The 20,681-nt window shown below is 43.9% G+C and overlaps 1 protein-coding gene across 1 annotated transcript in view; it reads right to left on the bottom strand.

The window, feature by feature from the left end:
- Window positions 1–1,946: 1,946 nt before the first annotated feature.
- The window catches only part of tmem176 (transmembrane protein 176), a 19,542-nt gene continuing 807 nt past the window's right edge, over window positions 1,947–20,681 (bottom strand). The window contains exons 2-7 of the mRNA XM_026172175.2: window positions 11,652–11,780; window positions 10,961–11,071; window positions 10,817–10,873; window positions 10,544–10,693; window positions 5,149–5,265; window positions 1,947–4,608 (exon numbers count right to left, since the gene is read on the bottom strand). Of these exons, the coding sequence (XP_026027960.1) occupies window positions 4,549–4,608; window positions 5,149–5,265; window positions 10,544–10,693; window positions 10,817–10,873; window positions 10,961–11,071; window positions 11,652–11,777 (621 nt within the window). The 5' untranslated portion in view covers window positions 11,778–11,780 and the 3' untranslated portion in view covers window positions 1,947–4,548. The remainder of the gene's footprint in view (window positions 4,609–5,148; window positions 5,266–10,543; window positions 10,694–10,816; window positions 10,874–10,960; window positions 11,072–11,651; window positions 11,781–20,681) is intronic.

Genomic DNA, 20,681 nt, shown 5'->3' with positions numbered 1-20,681 from the left:
TAGGTGGTGTCATTGTATTACACTTTTTTAATAGCCCCGCCGACCACTTGGTCACACAAGCACTTGTGTTGTATGAATGAAAGTGCTTTCCATGTGACCTTCACACTGCAGTGAACACATCTGAGAACAACGTGGATTCAGTGTCTTGCCCAGAAATACTTTGGCTTGCAGAGTGGAGCAGCCAGGGATTACACCACCTCTACAGCCGGTGTGGATGGTTGTGGACTGCTCCGCTTGACTACACAGCCAGCTGGATTAGTAGAGTCTTGGTCTGTCAACCTTCTGAAGTGCTCGGCCTCCCAGAGACTGCTGACTGTTATACTGAGTACTTTTTGTAATGCTGAGCATCAGATTAGTTTTTTCCTTTGCTGTGGAGGTATGATCAATGTATGATACGTCTTTAAGACTTCAGCATACATACTGGCACCCAAAGTAAACTACAAATTAAGCTCACGGACAGTCAGGCCTCCTTTCTTTAGCTTTGACAAATATTGATGGGTCTGTCTAGCACAAACCCCTCGCTGGAACGCGACAACTCTACTAAAGCAAGACGCAAGCCACCAAAGTTCTGTGTTACTCGTGCACGAGGGAGAGAACTGACGAGCGTTCTGTCGCTCACCCCATCGCTCACCCCATCGCTCTCGTCTGCTCCCTCGTAGCACTGCTCTTTATTGAGGTTACATGAATATGCATAGCTTCATTAACATATCGTGTGTGGTCAAGATGTGACCCTGTGAACAACTCCCCTAAATCTGCTGGCCTGGACGTCCAGCAGTTCAGCTAAACAAAAGGTGCTTATACCAAAGCAGACATGGATGAGTTTACCATAAAACAAGGTACGAACTCTCTCATGACCCTAGGATGTGTACGTATATCAGAGGGAGGCACACCGGCTTTGCAGACTGCTAAGGTTCAGACATCATATCAATATGCAATGATTATACACCTCTAAAATATATGGTTATATATTTCTAAGCATAAATGACAATCCACAATATAAACCTAACAAATAGGAAGTCATTTTTCTATCTTGTAATAAATCTGTAGAGTTTGGTTCTAGTCTTTCACTGACTACTACTGTTACGAACCCAGTAAAGAAAGGAAAACTATCCAAACAACTCCAGGCAATAAAAACCAAACAAAAATATAAATACAGCAAATTTTATTCCAACATGCTCTAAAATGCTTCAGCGTTTTGTCCTGAAGATGGCAGCAGGAGGCCTGTAAGTGCCCTCATAATGTTTTAAATGTCTTTTTTGTCATCTTATAAACTTTAATTCTCACCGTAGAAAGAGCTGGTTATTCTTTATTTACGAAGAAGGCCTGCAGGTTGGTCATTTTTAATGGAACAGGAAATGCCAGCACTGCAGATTTGCAGTGTATACAGCAAGATAAAATGGTTAACAACAGAGTAGCTGTCCTTCACAAACCACCGTGTAAGTTTGAAAACATCTCTGTGTTGGCCCTGCGTCAGTCTAACCCAGGCGACACTCTGGAGCCTCCAAAGCCTCTTCAACCAAGCTGTACCAACAAACCTGACCAAACTAACAAATACTGAAACAATGATACTGTAAAGTGTCTCCACAGAGATGCTAAGGTGAATAAGAAAAGTGAGAAAAAAGCTCCAAGTGAAACTGAGAGAACTCAAAAGGACTGTGGCAGAAACTCACAACAGGAATCACAATGTGGCCCATTCCCCTGTGTAGCACTGCTGAACTGGAAGTTTGGGTCCTCCCACTATTCAAATTCCACTTTAATCTCTGGGCAAGTTGTTAAATTTACTTTAGTATAGAACACTTTCTGGTCTTTTTGACCACTCAGAGCACTTTACATACATACCTGTGAGCTATAAAATTAGTCTCAAGTGAGGACGCTAACACCTGATGACAGAGGTGCTTCATTTGTTGCACAGTCCAGTGTTGACAGTGTGCTTTTGTCTCACGCAGTGGGTTTGATGTGTTTATTCATTTATGACGTTTTCAAATTTTACACAAAATACTGTCAAAGATGGCACGAACAATTCTCTTAACACCAATCTTATCACAATAACATTTTTATTTGAAACATGGTCTCAACACTGCACACAATGTTGTATCCTATGTGCCACACCTACGTTTAAACCTGAAAGAGGAAAAAAACCTGGACTGGACTGTGAAGAAGAAGTCCCAGGGTTTGTTTCTGACTGGGTGCCTTCTTCATGCAGGTACATTTCTTCCACATTTAGTGAAGTTTCTTGTTTATGTCATTTGAAAATTGCAGAACCTTTTCTCTTGATTACAAAATCAGGATCTTTCAGCTATGAAATTCTTCAGATACAAAAACCATGATCCATTTTTTCTTTCAAGGCAGTGCATTTCTATATGGTCCCTGTATGCTATCAGAAGACTTTATTTATCCCCAAGGGGCCATTAACAAACAATTGCCCCTTGGGGATAAATTGTTTGTTAATGGCCCCTTGGGCAACTACTCAGCAGTTGTGACTGGACATAGCCGAACGCTCCACATTCATATGTGACATCATCTGCCACACATAACAAGTACGGTTGTCTTAGAGGAGAATACCAGAATAAAAAGTCTTTAGTCTTGTATAAAAATGCGTCCCTGCACACATGGCTGCACTTAGACTGTGATGTGCCGTCCATGAACCATTAATCCAGTGTTGAACAGTTATTACTAGGGGTGCAACGATATTCGTATCGATATTGAATCGATACAGTGCTTTCGGTTCGGTACGCATATGTATCGAACAATACAACATTTGTAATTTATTTTATCAACTTTCCTTCTGACGATGCTGTCTGTGTTGAGCGCTCAGTGAATCTGTGTTCGACTACTCCGCCTAGGCTGCACTGTCGAGCGCAGATCCACTGAGCGCTCAACACAGACAGCATCGTCAGGAGGAAGAGCGCAGGGCAAGCTAGCGAGACAGAAGTTAAGCTCTCCTTGCAACATGGACCTCCCCCACCCTCATTCAGATCTGGCGTTTGGAATTATTTTGGTTTTCATGTGACGTATGACCCTGAAGGTAAGCGCGTCATGGACTAAAGTAAAACAGTATGTTGGATGTGCCATGCAATGCTTAATTACATTGGTGGGAACTAGTGTGTTAGCGCAGTTAGCTCGTTAACGTGTTGGCCGTCTAGCCCCATGCACGGGGCGATCGGCGGTAGCTCGTTAACGGAGATTTTCCGTGTTGTGGCGTTAACGTCATTTCAACGAGATTAACCTGAAAGCACTAGTGGGAACACAACGAATATGACTGCACATTTACACCGACATCATCCTAGTGCAAAGACAAAAACAACAAGCATGCTACTAACTTTAGCCGAGTCATTTAGACAGCTGTTAGCACAGGATTCTCCTTATGCTGCTGAGAATATAGCCCAGAAGAAGCGGATAGTATAGCTTTTATTTTGGAAAGAGACATTTCTCTGTAATAAACTCTCTTTTCCAAAGATGAGTGATTCCTCAATCAGATACAGGGCTCGCAATATCGCTAGCCCGACGTCCTGGGGCTAGCGATTTTTTTCAGTCGGGCTACCAAAATCTATCTCTTCCCTGCCCGTCGGGCTATTGTAGGAAAAATATATGTCAATGCTTTTGCATTCTTTCAGAAATGTAGCTGGATAATTATGTCATTGGCATCGGTGAGCCACTGTCAATATGTGACATATTGAAGTCGCGTTTGAATTTGCGCTTGTTTTTTTGCTTTCACTTTGCAATCGTGCGAACTGTGTATAGAGAGCGACAGCACTGATCTGTGAGTGATGATAATTTGTGCACCAATTCCTCTGACATCGTCTTATTAATCGTTAGCTTACTGAGCAAACATGACAAGTGAAATCTCCCGCAGCTTAAACATGTGAGAGGTTGATCGCGCAGAGAATCGCTGAGCTTATGTGAGTGCGTGTGTGTAAAAGCAGCAGGATTTATATTTGACTACGATGACCTGGATGACTGAGAACCTTCACAGACAGATATATATTTTAGTTCTGCTGAGCCAAATAAGACAGGTCAGGGTGAAGAAGTGACAGCCAAAGAAAAGCTTACCGCAAAACGGAGAAGTTATGACAAATCAGACTATAAGGCAAAAAGAAAGTGCAGCTTTATGGTTTCATGGACAAAAGAGTTTCTGTGGCTGCAATATGACGAGCTAAATAACCAGGGTCCGCAGGTGCGCATTCGCTGTCAAAATAAAAAACGCGCACAAGGGTTAGGGTTAAATTTAAAAACTGTACTTTTGAGTTAAAATACGGTATATATTTATAATTTTAATAAATGACAAATTAAAAAGGCATGAACATTTTTTTTGTATCGAAAAAATATCGAATCGTGACACCAAAGTATCGAACCGAACCGAACCGTGAATTTTGTGTATCGTTGCACCCCTAGTTATTATGTCTGTGTGAAAGGCCCTTGACAGAACTGGCACACTTGTGTAAACATGGCAGGTAGCAGAGTAAATAAGTGGTAGATGTAAGGGGTTAGACAAATTCAAGACTTTCAATCATCAGGACACAGATGATCAATCAGTCAAAGGATAACTGATCAGTTCAGGTCGGGCGATGTAAGCAGTGTTGAAGTGGGTGGAGCTGCTTCACCGAGAGGCTGCAAAAGAAATAAAGAGAGTCGGTGTTTCAGACATCTTTCCAAATCACAACAGAGTTGGCAAAAGTACAGACATTCTGTACTTAAGTAGAAGTCCAGATACTACTGTTAAAAAATACTCCAGTAAAGGTTGAAGTACTGATTCAACTCATTTACTCGAGTAAAAGTAAATATTACAGACTCCAACATGTACTCAAAGTAAGACAGCAAATAGTAGTTCTTTGCAGCGCATTTCTATTTTTGTGCAAAGCATGAAGTTGATGTGAAGGTGGAATTCAGGATCTCAGCATCATCAGCTAAAATTCATATGAATCTCTGACCATGAACCCACAGCCACTGTGCACCAGTCACACACTGGCCTTTACTTTAAACCCATCACAGTGAAGCAAACCAGCCTGTTTATCCTGCTCTAACCTGCAGAGGATTGTCATGCACCAAACAAAATGTTGAGATGGGTATTGTAGCTGACATTGTTGCAGATTTGATCCAGATGCACTTTGAGTATGAAGACTATGAAGAGTTTGAGAGCTGGATACTTACGGTGTATGATACGAAGCTACGCCTCTGCCTGAAGAGAAGGACACAGAGAATGGCAGCGATGACTGTCTGGGCCAGAGTGAAGACGAGGAGGGACGACTTCACTCCCCTGCTCAGCCTCTGTTGTGAAAAGTACATACATTTCACACAAGATGCATTAATTATTGCACAATTTATCCATGCTCAGTGCCATTACTTGTGCTTTTGCTGTATACAAGCAAAGTAATCCATCCATCGATCTACTTAAACTAATGAATAAATGTCTGGATGGATCATTAACATGAATGATGAATTATTTCAAGTCGATATTCTATATTTTATTGAAAAGAGTATGAAGGCAAGTGGGAGATTCTTATTTTGAAATTCTTTATCATATTTCTTGTTTCATAATGGTCCAAATGTTTTCTGTGTGTTGTCTCCAGACAGGCCAGTTTCGTGCTCATTGACTATTAAGCTGTGTCTTGGATATGTGCAGAATGGGTTTTGGTAAATAAGCATCATCTGTAAAAACCCCCAAACAAACATCTGCATGACAGCATTTGTTGCTCCACAACCCAGATGTATGTTCAGAATGAGTTGGTCCTTCACAGATGTAAAACCTAAACATAGATGCACTGTTGCACTCCTACACCATCAGAAACGCTGTCTATAGTCTGTGTCCTCCAACAAGATAACTGCCCATTGAAAAACTGTTTCATAAGTGTCATAAGACAGTTTTCCAATTCTTATCAGTCCATCTTAAATCAGCTCATGTCCAGGGAAGTTGGAGACGTGTCTCGACTGTGTTTACATCTGTTTTTTCTTTGCATGGAACAATTTTAACTTGCATTTGTGGCTACAGTGGACTGTATTAACTGCCAGCTGCTGCATGAAGCCCACACAGTGATTTCCAACACAGGCTTGTATCTGTTTTTAATATCACCACTATTTCATATAGTAGTCAGCACTGTCCTTGGCCTAACAGATGTTTCGTCAATCAGTAAAACGCTCCACAGAGCTGGCCCTCCAGTCAAACCCATTGACACTGAAGAACAGCTTTGGTTAGGACATGGTTAGGACCCTAAGGTCACTCTAACACAGCCCCTTACAGAAATGCTTGTGCTCTAGCTGCGGACATAGCCTCACCATTCCAGGGCTTGGTTTTTTAGCATAGACACGTACTAGATACTGGGTGGGAATCGAACGTACGACTCCCGCTCCAAAGGTGTGTAGTCTTACCACTAGACTATCCAGCTACTTTTCTTGAGTGGGCCAGACACACACATCATAAACCATTCACTCGTACTTTGTACAGTGTAGTATTGTACAAATCATGGTGTCGTACAAGAGAAGTCCAATAGGATCGATTTTGAGGTTCTTTTATTGGTTTTTAAATGTCTTAATGGTCTTGGGCCTTCTTATCTCTCAGATCTGCTTTTACCATACGAACCCTCGCGGACCCTGAGGTCCTCTGGTACTGGCCTTTTGACTGTCCCTAAAGTCAGGACACATGCTCACGGAGAGGCAGCTTTTCAGTGGTATGGTCCTCGTCTGTGGAACAGCCTGCCGGAGGAGCTCAGGGCCGCAGAGAACGTACATGTTTTTAAGAACAGGCTCAAGACCCACCCTTTTAATTTAGCTTTTACTTAGCGTTTATTTATTTTTTATGCTTATTTATTCTATCCTGTTATTCTATTATTAATTTAGACTTTACCTAATATTTAAGATAAGATAAGATAAGATAACCTTTATTAGTCCCACACGTGGGAAATTTGTTTTGTCACAGCAGGAAGTGGACAGTGCAAAAGTTATGACGCAAAAATTAGAATACAATAAGAATAAATACAGTACACAACTGTACAGAATAGAATAAAATAAAATACTATATACAGTAGAATAAAATAAAATAAATATACAATAAGATAAAAATAGAATACAAATACAAATACTATATACAACTGAGTAAAAATACAACGATGACAGAAAGGATTATTGCACTTAGTATTATTGCAAATGTATGGATGTGTGTGCTTGATCAGTTAAAGTCTTTGTTGTGGAGTCTGACAGCAGTGGGGAGGAAAGACCTGCGAAATCTCTCCGTCCCACACCGTGGGTGCCGCAGTCTCCCACTGAAGGAGCTGCTCAGTGCTGTCACAGTCTGCTGCATGGGGTGGGAGATGTTGTCCATCAGGGATGACAGCTTAGCCACCGTTCTCCTGTCACTCACCACCTCCACTGGGTCCAGAGGGCATCCTAGAACAGAGCTGGCCCTTCGGATCACCCTGTTCAGTCTCTTCCTGTCCCCAGCAGAGATGCTGCCGCCCCAGCAGACCACACCATAAAAGATAGCAGAAGCCACAACAGAGTCATAGAAGGTCTTCAGGAGTGGGCCCTCCACTCCAAACGACCTGAGTCTCCGCAGCAGGTACAGCCTGCTCTGCCCTTTCCTGTAGAGGGCGTCTGAGTTATGAGTCCAGTCCAGTCTGTTGTTCAGATGAACACCAAGGTACCTGTAGCTGTCCACAGCCTCAATGTCCATACCTTGGATGTTCAGTGGTTGCAGTGGAGAATGCTTGTGCCTGCGGAAGTCTACCACCAGCTCCTTGGTTTTACTGGCGTTGATCTGGAGGTAGTTCAGCTGGCACCAGTCCACAAAGTCTTGGATCAGACCTCTGTACTCCTTGTCGTCCCCATCAGTGATGAGGCCGACTATTGCAGAGTCATCAGAGAACTTCTGCAGGAAGCACTGGGTGGAATTGTGGGAGAAGTCTGCAGTGTAGATGGTGAAGAGGAACGGAGCCAGAACCGTTCCCTGTGGGGCCCCCGTACTGCAGACGACCCTGTCCGACACACAGCCCTGAGTCCTCACATACTGTGGTCGGTCGGTGAGGTAGTCCAGGATCCAGGTAGTGAGGTGATGGTCCACTCCAGAGTTCACCAGCTTGTCCTTTAGAACCGAGGGAAGAATGGTGTTGAAGGCACTGGAGAAATCAAAGAACATGATTCTCACAGTGCTTCCAGCGGTCTCCAGGTGAGCGAGGGAACGATGTAGGAGGTGAATGACGGCATCATCCGCTCCAATGCCAGGCTGGTAGGCAAACTGAAGTGGGTCCAGTGATGAGCTTATTAGGCGCCGAAGCTGAGCCAGGACCAACCGCTCCAGGGTCTTCATCAGGTGGGATGTCAGAGCCACCGGCCTGTAGCTGTTGAGGTCCTTGGGGCGTGAAGTCTTTGGCACTGGTACAACACAGGAGGTTTTCCAGAGCTGTGGGACTCTTCCCAACCTCAGGCTCAGGTTGAAGAGGTGCTCCATCACCCCACACAGTTGGTCCGCGCAGGACCTGACGACCCTCGAGCTGATGCCATCTGGGCCCGCTGCCTTCTTGCCATTAATCCTCCTCAGTTCCCTCCTAACCTGGGTGGTTGAGAGAGACAGGCTGGAGCCTTGTGTTGAGTGTGTATTGGATGCTGTTGTTGGGGGTGGGGGGGAGTGAGCAGGGTGAATAGAGGAGGTGTGAAGTGTCTGAGGTGGAACAGCAGCAGTGGGGGTGGGTGAGTCTGCAGCCGATGTTGCAGACTGTCTCATGGCTGAATCAAATCTGTTGAAGAAATGATTCAGTTCATTTGCCCATCTCACATCCCTCCCAGGCAGAGAGTTCTGCTGTTTGTGGCCTGAGATGGTTCTGAGGCCTCTCCAGACTTCACCAACGTTGTTTTGCTGAAGCTGGTTCTCCATCTTCTGCCTGTAGCTGTCCTTCCCATTCCTTATCAGTCCCCTCAACTCTCTCTGCACCCTTTTCAACTCCTCTTTGTCTCTGGATTTGAAGGCCCTCCTCTTCTGCTTGAGGACGGTTTTAATTTCTGGGGTAATCCAAGGTTTGTTGTTGGAGAAACACCGTACAGTCCTGGTAGGTACGGTGTTATCCACACAGAAGTTTATATAGTCAGTAATGCATGTAGTAAGGCTGTCGATGTCCTCACCGTGGTCATCACAAATCACCTCCCACACAGTCGACTTATTGATTTTATTCTTATTCATTTTTTAACCTTCTTACTCTATTTATATTTATATTTATATTGTATCCTGTTCTTATTTATTTTATCATTTTACCCTGTATATATCCTATTGTGTCATATCTCCAGTGTTTCCTCAGAGGGCGCTCTCTGCACCGGGGCTGTGATCGACCGTGGCTGCTGGGTCTCTGGGGTCCTCTCAGCCTGGCTGGGGGGCTCCTTGGCCTCCCTCCTGCTGTGTGCCCAGCCCGGAGGCTGCGGTCTGTGACCGGCTCTCGGTGCAGACGGCTCCCTGTTATAATGTTTCCTCACTTGGCTCATGTGAACCCAGCCCAATTTTTACTCTTTAAGTGTGCGTGTGTGTGTGTGTGTGTGTGTGTGGGGGGGGGGGGGGGGGGGGGGGATATATGTGTATTCACATCATTTATGTTAATGAGAGTGTGGGGAGTGAGTTGGAGGGTGGGGTGGGGTGGGCTGTTTTTAACTATGTAAAGCACTTTGTGCTACATTGTTTTTTGTATGAAAAGTGCTTTATAAATAAAGATTGATTGATTGATTGATTGATTGAAAATGCTTAAAACCCGGAATGTTTGTGGAAACTCAAAGACTCAGGGCTCCAACTGCATTGAGGCTGTGACTTTGAATATTTCTGCAGAGATTTCAGTTTTTGCTTTTAGTGCTTAACATTCAGCTGCAACTGCAGCTCATCAAGCCATCACCAGCTGCACTGATTACCTTCTCCATGAGCGTCCTATTTAGCAGTGCAGCTGAGCTACAGTCAATGCTGGATTATTGAGTTTACCCTTGTTAGTATGGCCGTGTTCCTCTGTGTTTTTGAACCTCACTTGTTGTGGATACCTTTGCCGACATGTGTGTTTGTTTTGTTACCAGGGAGCGGGAGCGTTTTTCTTCACTTGGACGGAGTCACGGATTAGGAGCACAAGAGGGAAGTGTGTGTTGGAGCTATGGGTCGGAGCACGGATTGTTTGGAACTTTTTTTTACGTATAGATCTAACTATACTGTAGAAGCACTTCATCTTAATAAGTTATTTCTAATTATATTTTATATATTATGGGGATGGCTAAATGCTTAAATATGCAATCCATACACTGGACATGTCACTATTACTCAGGATGTGAGCGCAAAAAAGAGTATTATGCTTTACACAATTACAAAAAGACAGAAAACAACTACAAACTGAAACACGTACTAAGAGACAACAAAATAAATACAAAGTAACACAAAAATCTCTACAAAGAGAAAAAAACGTGTGTACAAAATGACAGAGAAAAAGACTACAGGGACACAAAAATGATAGACACACAACAAAAATGTGCAAATTAAGTACAAAGAAATCCAGAATGACAGGTACTGAAAGACACCCAGAATAGTTTAAGGACCAACCGTCTCGTAGTGCTTTTCGTCACATCTGTTGTATTCTGTAGTTTTCATACAAGGCTCCTCAGGATTCTTGTTCATGTCCACAGAGTAGATGATCACAGCCACCACTGACAGCATAACAGACACCATGCTTATCATGAGACACAGCTGCAGCTGAAACCCCGCCCCCCCAAAAACATTTTACTTTAGTATGTTAGCTTTTTCTAAATCATGCGCTGTTGTTCAGTTATTTTCAACTTAGCTGAAACAATGTTTCAAGTTTTAGAAGAGACTCACAATCTTCATGGTGCAGTGTTTGTCCAAGAATATTGCGATTCCTCCTGCTGTGATGAACTGCGAGCAGGAAAATCCATTTATTAATATACCATTAACCCCCCCACACGCGCACGCACACACACACACACACACACACAAACTCACCATCAGGCCGCTCCACCAAGGAACTCCCAGGGTGACCACCTCTGTGAACTCAGTGAAGAGCAGAGGAATGGAGTAGGACATGACCATCAGTCCTAGCATCACCTGACTAACCTGGGATGTGCACACACACACACACACACACACACACACACACACACACACACACACACACACACACACACACACACACACACACAGATTACTATCAAACAGCTCTCTGACAGAAGTTATGATACAGGAACATGCTGCATCCTCATCCATGTGAAACATGGAGGTGGTAATTCCATTCAATTCCATTTGTACACCAGTAATAACAAAGACAACTGAATTAAGGTGCTTCATATTGCAATGTAAAGACCCCACAGCATTGCAGAGACATCTCTAACAATCAGATGACCGCTGTGAACAAGCACTTAGCGAAGATGTAAAGAAAGGATTCCCTTTTAATAGGATGCAACCGCCACCAGAACTTGACCAATGGGGGGGCAGCCATCGGCCAAGACTGGCTGTGGAGTAATGAACCAAAAGGATTGCAAAGGTAGGCAAGGACAAAATACACACTATGGAGTGGAAAGGACAAAAGCTAATGACATGTAGAAGTGGCATATAAATGCATGGGGAGGGAAAAAGAAATCAAAACACAGACGTTCTGTATCCACACATATACAAACACACAGAGGTCAAAACTCACCCCCAGACATTTGGGTTCTCCTTTCTGGATGGCATTCTTCAGTGCCTGTTGTCTCTCAGCAAGCTTGAGAGTATTCGGGTCTGCCAGCACCCGCACTGTGAGATCCCTGGAGACTGACACTGCCATCACCTGCAATGAGCAGCAAAGCACCCACTGCACTCATCTCTCAAATCAAATCACATGCTCTGCAGAATTGTGCAGGGAACATTGGGGGAGCTGCAGAACTTTCCTACATCACATATGCAGACTTTTAGTAGTCTATGTTCCATTTAATTATATCCCAACAAAGTGTGTAGATAGCAGATATTTTCTCTTTACTACCATCTCCTGGAAAAAAGGCAAAACAATGACTCACCATCATTTTTAAAACTGTGTACATGCTGTTGTAAAATGCAAGCACAGAGATGTAGCATAGTTGCATTTAGCATCGGGTTCATGAACACTGCAAGATGCTATAAAAGATCCAGAAAGCAAAGCCTTACCTGCAGTTACTATAAGTACTAACATTGTGAAGAACTACCTGTCCTCTGTGACTATTACAGACTTAAGACAGGAACACTGGTTTCGACTTTGAGGCTGCACAATGCATGAAAATGGGCAAGTATTAAGATATTAGAAGCTACAGTCTGTCTGTGTTCCAGTGAGCCGTCACCTTTGGCTCTGTACTAGTGGATCTCAAGACATTTGAATGATATGAAGAAGTTCATTTGTATGTAATTTTGATGATCATTGCTGATAGGAAACGAAAGCAAGAATCGAATGTGTCAATTTATTCAAGCATGTTATGGTTTGGTTGTCAGGTTTGGGGTTTTGTGTTCGTTCTTCTCCTCTCTTGTCCTAAGAGCCTGTCTCTGAGTCTGTCCAAAGGGTTTGCAGCTTTCCTCTGAAACCACATCTAGAATTCTCAATCGGTAAAGAGAAGGACAATGCAGTAACGTACCTGCCTGCCCACTCTCTACCACTGTTTGTATCTGGAATTTGCAAACCAGCCCACTCTTTGGTGACTTGTTCAAAGGGATGAGCCTGAGGCCTGAGGAACTATTTCACAGAATCAACTTTTTTAGGATTTCCTTACCTGGATGATTGAGGATGCGTCAAGACCATTTCACTGAGATGAAGAATTGATCATGAACTCTGTGAACATGCTAAAGACAAGAACTAGCCCTGACCTTGTCTATTCTTCCATTCATTCTGGCACTGTAAGCGTTGGATCCCTGATCAAGGTTTTTAAGATATCGAATGCTTCTGCAGTCTTCCAGGCCCTAGTAAACAATATGTATTACAGTCTTTTTGTGTTTGTATACCTTGATAATATTCTCATCTTCTCCAAGGAGCAGTATTGTGAGCATGTGAGGTTAGTTTGTATCAGCATGTGTCAAGGCAGAAAAGTGTGTTTTCACACTGTTGCTTTGTATGAACAGCAGATGTAGACAATGCCTTCATGAAACTGAGACAGCTCCTCTCCTATTTCAGAATCAGAATCAGAATCAGAATACTTTATTGATCCCTGGGGGAAATTATTTTTTGTTACAGTGCTCCATTTTAAACCAACATTAAGACAAGACAGACAATACACTAACTAAGAACAGTACAATATATACATATATATACATACATACATACATAAGTCACTCATTTTTTGATCCAACCTGACTCACACAAACAGTTTGTGGAGTTACACACTTGTGACTGTGGGGCAGTGGCAACCCTTTCCCAGTGTGGTGACCCACATGGTAAGTGCCACCCATGTTCTTTCTTCTCCTATCATTTGTCTTCCACTGAGCAGAATTATGACTTAGGTAAACTTAAGCTCCTAGCACTTACTGTCAGGGTCCTGGGACTGGGCGACCCAGGATCCCTGGGCAGTCATGGACCTGTGTATTATTATTATGTATTTTTGGTGTCGTTTCCCCTTCTCTGTGCGTGTACATATGTGTGTTTCTCTGTGCTGCGTTAGTCTGTGTCCCACTCATATGTTTAGGCGAGGTATGGGTGTGTATGTCTGCGGGTGTGCCTGGAGGATGGAGCTCGGCCACCTGCAGGCCTGAGGGGTGTGGCCCTGCGGAGGGACTGGCCACACCCGAAGCCACACACCTGCCGCTGATCAGGGCTCGTCGGGGGAGCTACTTAGGAGAGTCTTGGAGCTCCCACCGACGCGGGATCATTGAGTTATCTTACCAAGTCAGTGTGTGTTAGCTTAGGTCTGTGCTGTGCGTATATGCCCGCCGAGGGTTAGTGTTGACGGCTGCGCCTCTGGTTTCCCTACAGGAGGAGGAGTGGTCCGGAAAGGCAGCACGCACGGGGGTGCGGAAACACAACAGCGGGGAGCACGAGCACAGATATCGGAGGGAAGCACGCACACGGGGTTCGAGGGAGCAACGGGGAGTTATTGTATTTACAGCCTTTTCACTGTGAATAAAGAGCACTGTTTGCATCGCAGAGTCTGCGTTTTGGGTCCTCCTTTCCCCACATCCCCACGGTCTGCCAGCCAGACCGTGACACTTACGTTAGCTGTGCAGACCCCATTTGGAGGGAGGCAAAGAGCCTTTTGTTTGTACAAATGATCAGTTATTTAATATTGAACACATTTTTAAATGAATTTTATAACATTTGTACTGATCACCAAATCTAGTGTATTTTTAACAAATTATTACATCTTAGAATTTTTGTTATTTTTAACATTTTTGCATATTATTTTAGTTTGTTGTAGTTCATTTCCACTTGCATCAAAGGATTTAAATAAATAACAAACATGTTCCATGTACCTCAAAGTCACTAAATCTGTTCTCAAACTCCTAGAAATGGAGGAAACAGTTTCATGATCATTAATATGCAAATTGCCATGACTGTTGCTTAACAACCACTGATCAACAACCACTGATCAATAACCATGAGTCCCATTCACAGAGAGTTGATTGGCTGCAATCACAGCATTGTAAGATGGTGACAGATGTACCCTTAGGCCCCTCCTCAATTCAGAGATGGTCTTTCCCTTTTCACGTAAATGGCCTCCTTGACTCCGCCCTCAAACCAGCGTTGCTTCCTGTCCAGGATGTTACATCCTCATCACTGAAAGAGTGTCCACTGGCCTGTAGGTGTGAATAGACTGCAGAGTCCTGGCCTGACGAGGCGGCTCTTCTGTGCTGTGCCATCCGCTTCGCCAGAGGTTGTTTGGTTTCCCCGATGTATAAATCACAGCAATCCTCCAGTGTACACTATACTGTGCTGTTTGTGCAGGCAGACCCGATCCTTGGGGTCGAGGCCCCAAATGGGAGCATTGCCATTAAGAAGCACTATCATTCAGCACTGACTGCATGGAGGGAAAGTGCAGGACTGTAAATGTACGGAAAAAATGTTCTTCTGAGCTTCAAATGCATTTATGGTACTTATCATGTCAGCAACTGTCTTACCTTTTGATTGACAGTTCAAATGGATCAGGACCCAATGACGTCAGTTAAAAATGCAAGGTCAAGCATCCACTCAGTGTCCTTGAGATGTCTTTCCCTTTGGTCTGCACGAACTGCATGAACTCCTTGATTTCACCCAAAGGTGACAAAAAATGACATACACCCATCCCCTGCTTAGTCATCAGATCTCTCTGTGTAGTAACAGGTCACCGTGCTTAGCTGAAAGTTCCTCCAATAGGACGCCTGCTGGTGAATGGTGCAGTGGTTAGGCAGACATTTTGGCAAGTCTGTGTTACTATTGCATTGAGCAACGAAGCCTGCATGTCAGCATGTCACGGTAGGAGCCCCGTGAGTAGTCTCCGACTCCAGCTTTTTTAATGGTACCTTGTTCTCCATGAAGAACCTCTTCACTGCATGTAGATGTCAACTCCCTCTGTTGTGTCTTTAGGGGCAGTAGTGTGAAATCATCAAACACCATTTGACAGACATGATCATCCGCGATGTACTGCTGCTGTCCACAGACTCATCGTGCTGGATGTTGAACTACTAACCAGATCCTGGTCAAGTTCTCAGATATAGCTGACACTCTTCTCACCACTGTACTCGCCCCCAGTTACACATATTTATGTAATTGATATTAGGACCATTCTTCTCAAGTGTTTGAACAGAGTGTTTGCAATTATTATCACTGTGCCCTCCAAAATCTCTTTGCAGCTCTGAATGAAGCTTCAGTTGCTTTTTGTGACTTTTCACCAGCCTTGTAAAAAAAAAAAAAGACTTCTGGTTGCCCAAAACTGCCTTTAATTCGTCGACTTTTTTGCTCATGATGGTGGGTAGTTAGCATGGAGGCTTGCATGAAGTGCACTGAAGTGTCTCTCCACTTTGTGCCGCTTTGCCATCGCCACAGTTGCCCCCTGTGTTGGGGAGTAATTGAATACATGTACCAGCGTTACGTATTTAACATACGAAATATGCATAACTGTATTTCGTTACAGTTACCGTTTAAAAAGGTGGTATTCCGAATACAGTTACTTTGTTGAAATAAATGGATTACACGACGGTCTTTTCCTGTTTCACATGTTAGGCTATGGCCTCTCTATTTTTGGTAATTCCACGCCGGTGGAAACCCAAGCGAAACGCAGTAAGGGGCTCAATGCCTGTGTCTTATTGTCACGGCCCATGTCACCTCTACTTGCAGCCGCATAATGACGTGAAGAAATATTTAAAAAAAATTATTATTCAAAAAATTATTTAATATGAAGGCAATATGAGCAGAGTGTTACAGGCATAGCCCTATACCCGTCATGTGCAAAAAAACGGAGAGCGGAAAAGTTCGAGCTGTCATGGAGCAGAAACGGGAGCTGGAAGCATGTAAATATAATAATAACCACTGCAGCCAAGAAGAGAGCCTGACGAGCCCAGTTGTAAGTAAGCTGTTAAGACTCGACTGTACACTGTGTTCCTGGTTTCCTTTGAAACAATAAGCTCTGTTGCAGCAGCCTTTCAACGCCTCTCTCTGTCTCTCACTAGCAAACTTGACCCAGACAACAAAGTAAAGCTAGTTTTCAGCTACGAGCTCGACACGAACCCGCCGTATTAGTCAGAGGTCCCTTTACTACGGTTCAGAGCCGCGGACCTGTTTTATATATGCGCGGAATAGTTTTCTATACGAGATCACTGAGGTGGCACGGTGGTTAGCGCTGTTGCCGCACAGCAAGAAGGTCCTGAGTTCAATTCCACCATCAGGCCGGGGTCTTTCTGTGTGGAGTTTGCATGTTCTCCCCGTGTCTGCGTGGGTTCCCTCTGGGTACTCTGGCTTCCTCCTACTGTCCAAAGACATGCAGCTTGTGGGGATAGGTTAATTGGATAATCCAAATTGTCACTAGGTGTGAATGGTTGTCTGTCCCTGTGTGTTGGCCCTGCGACAGACTGGCGACCTGTCCAGGATGTACCCCGCCTCTCGCCCTATTACAGCTGGGATAGGCTCCAGCAACCCTGAAAAGGATAAGTGGAAGCGAATGGATGGATGGACGAGATCACTGCTAAAAGTGCAGTCCCACACCGGTTGCCCTGCAAATGAGACATACACACTTTTCTTTAACTGTTAGTTTAAAGATTTTTGTTTTCCATGTTTTTCTGAAAGAGTGAAAGCCACATCCTGCTCCTCATTGGAGCTACGCCCGCTGTCTCATCTCAGCAAAGAGCAAGACGGCAATTTGTCTTGATATTGAACCTCAGACCTCAGACAAGGTCCGAGATCATATATAGATACCGTTCTGTTTTAAATATGTTCATATGCTAATGAGACAAATAAGTGGAAATTGTATTTCTATTGTTATACATCAGAAAATTGTGAAGCTTTTATTTTGACATCCGGATAGACAGGAAAGCCTTTATCTTGACATGTGCATAGACAGGAACAGTGGGTCAGGATTCCAGCATCACCTGACTGTCGGCCCAGGAACTGTGAGAGAGTAGCGGTGGGGAGGTGCGGGAAATTTGAAGGTGGACATTCCATACGGTTTGAGTGAATTGTTTGGTTTTTGGACTTTGGACTACGGATTTGGATCACAGAGTTTGGCAGTTGGCATAAACTGGTGTGTGACTGGCTCGAATGGTGTCTCTGGTAGATGAGGATGATGAAATGGATTTTGGTGAATGGACCCTGGTTGCTGGCGGGGGAAGATCAGGAAGAGGGAGAAGCAGGGGAGAGGAGGCAAGTTTGGTTGGGTTGCAGACCAGTAAACAGAGTTTGGAAGAGAACAGCTCAGATGAAGGGTTCAGGGTCATGAGGAAGAAGATGGTGAGGGAGGAATTTAAGATAACTTTGAAATTCAGGAAGGAGGATCAGGAAGTGCAATTGAGCCCAATAGCGGTGTCTAGAGAATTGGAAAAGAAGTTTGGTGCTAATTATCCACACCTAGTCAAGTGTGGATAAAAGCATACCCGAGGTAGGCTTCCCAGAAGCTCACTGTTCTTTGCCTTGATGGCACCAGCCATTTTAGCCAACCTGCAATGCCATTTTAAGATAAACCTCTTCTCACTAACGCTCTGGTATTCGTCTCCTTTTTTATGTTGCGGCTTTTGAGCAGGGTCGTAACATAAGTGGGGGCTCGTCCGGGATTGTTTAGACATTTTTTTGGGACTGAAATCAGTTTGTTTTACTTTTAAGTGGGTGAGTGAAGGTGTTCACTGTGATTGAGCAACGTCCCTTTAGTAAGTGTGTTTTAGCTGGGTAGCTGTGCTGCCCTTCCATCGCAGCATTTGTTTGTTGTTTTGCTTTGTTGTTGTTTTCATTTGTTGTTTGGTGGTACACCACTGAAGACTAGGTAGGTAAAGTTAGGGTTTTATTGTTTTTAGCGTTTTAGGTTGGGAGTTGCACATAGTAAATCAGCGGCACCAAACTTGGCAGGAGGTTTGAGACCATTAATTCTGGTCTTGTAGCTGAGGCAGGTAGGCTGTTCTTAAGTTGGCATTGCGTGTACATCATGTGTGTGCATCTGATGTCAGTGTGGATGGATGCTAATGACATCCTCATAAGGTGAGTGTTTTGTGCTGTGGCCTTTATTGTGGCAGAGCGTGTGGCTACTTTGGTTAGATCACTTCTGAGCAATCATTGTGTGGCCATAGCTCTCTGTTTGTGGTTGGTCACTAGCATGCTTTCTTTACTGAGCTTTGGAGTTTAAAGTGACTTGTTGTGGTATAGGGCCACTTGTATGTGACCATTTGTGTGGTGGAGACAACAGATCAGTTGGTTGTGATTATTTGTTGCTACTTTTGGTTTGTGTTGTAGCAGATCAGGTATTCATTTTGGGTGTGACTGTCGTGCTCCTTTGTGTTGGTCACATGTTACTTTTTGCGTGTTCAGTGTGGTAACTTCAAAATCCTCATGCAGGGGCGTCCCTGTTTAAAAATGCCAGCTAAAGAAATGTGAGTATTTAGTTCTATGTTAGAGCTGGTAATAAAGTGCTTAAGTTTATGCTTTGGCTCAAGCTTATGTTTGAGGGATCAAGGTCCAGAGGGGCTTTTTAAAAATTTAGCGGTCCTAGAGGAACCCTTTTGAGGGAGGAGGTGTTACGCAACCAGCTCCTCTGCAGCTCCTAATCTCCTCAATGTGTTCAGCTGGTGCTATTCGTCTCCTTATGTTACGACCCTGCTCTAAAGCCACAACATAGAAAAGGAGACGAATACCACAGTGTTAGTGAGAAGAGGGTTTTATCTTAAAATGGCATTGCAGGTTGGCTAAAATGGCTGGTGCCACCAAGGCAAAGACTAGTGAGCTTCTGGGAAGCCTACCTCAGGTATGCTTTTATCCACACCTGACTAGGTGTGGCCAGTTAGCACCAGCTGAACACATTGAGGAGATTAGAGGCTGCAGAGCGGCATAACAGATGGGTGGTTGGGGGAAGAAAGAAGGAACTTAAATTGGATCAGTTAGACATCTGTCAACAAGTGCCATGGCCTGTAATCCCTTCATGGATACTTTCTGAAGCAGCTGTAGGTTTTGCTTTATTGCACCAGAAGAGTAAGGACAGGGCAGGCGGTCTCGACTTAAATTCAGTTCAGGGTTACATTGAACAGTAATGTGGGTATGTGCAAGTATATACGTGTGCTTCAAAGAATCCAGCCAGTCAAGTGGGGGTAGCACTAGTAATTCTGGACTTTATGGTAGAACTTGGGAAGAGGATTAATGATTATCTGTTTACAGGAGAAATGATAGCAATTCTATTAGCGGTTCAGCGGGTGGAAGATTTGAGGCCATTGAAAGCAATTACTTGTTCAGATTCAAGAGCAGCCTTGGTCAGTCTACAGAGCGGTCATTCGGAAAGTAGATCAGATATTTTAATAGAGATTCAGCAAACTCTTTTCAGAATACATATGATGGGTCTGTCAGTGTTTGCATGGGTTCCCAGCTCACTATGGGGTAAGGGGGAATGAAGCAGTGGATGGGTTAGTAAAGGAAGCTACTAATTATAGGATAGTTGATCTGGCGGTGAGTTTTGGTCAGGTGGAAGTTAAGACTGTTATTAAGCGAGAAATGAGGGGTAGATGGGAGAAACAGTGGGAAGAAGAAAGGAGGGGAAGGTGGGAGTAAGGAGAGCCACAAGGAGGTAGGAGGAGGAGGTGGTGGTGGTGTCAAGACTGAGATTTGGACATACAGGATTGAATTCTACACTGTTCTTTATAGGGAAACATAATTCAAGGACATGTAACTATTGTGGAGAGGAGGAAACTTTGGAGCATGGTATTTTGTAGTGTCGGAAGCATAAGGTAGAGAGGAGACAACTGGTCCAAAGTCTCGGTAACATTAACTTGAAATTAGATCTTATTAAGTTATTGCAAAAGGAGTTGGGGAATAAAAGCTGTCAAGCCCTGTTTCAGTTTTTGAGAGAAGGTAATTTGGAAGGATATGAAGTAGGTTGGTTTTGTTTGTTTTTGAGCGTGATTCCTGTCCACACTCCATATCAGTGGTGGCGGTAACGCACCATGCAGTTGTTTGCCAGTTCAGTCAGTTCTTTGTATATTAGACAATTAGTAATGGGGTGTTTGAGACATTATTTTGTACCTTCCTTGAAGTGCAGTAGTTATAGGTCGTAGCTTCTGAGCTAATGATACAAGTGTA

This window comes from Astatotilapia calliptera, chromosome 6 (assembly GCF_964374335.1).
Source record: "Astatotilapia calliptera chromosome 6, fAstCal68.1, whole genome shotgun sequence".
In the NCBI taxonomy this organism is placed as follows: domain Eukaryota; kingdom Metazoa; phylum Chordata; class Actinopteri; order Cichliformes; family Cichlidae; genus Astatotilapia; species Astatotilapia calliptera.
Note: the sequence above shows the minus strand (reverse complement) of the source record. Positions and strands in the feature narration are given on the sequence as shown.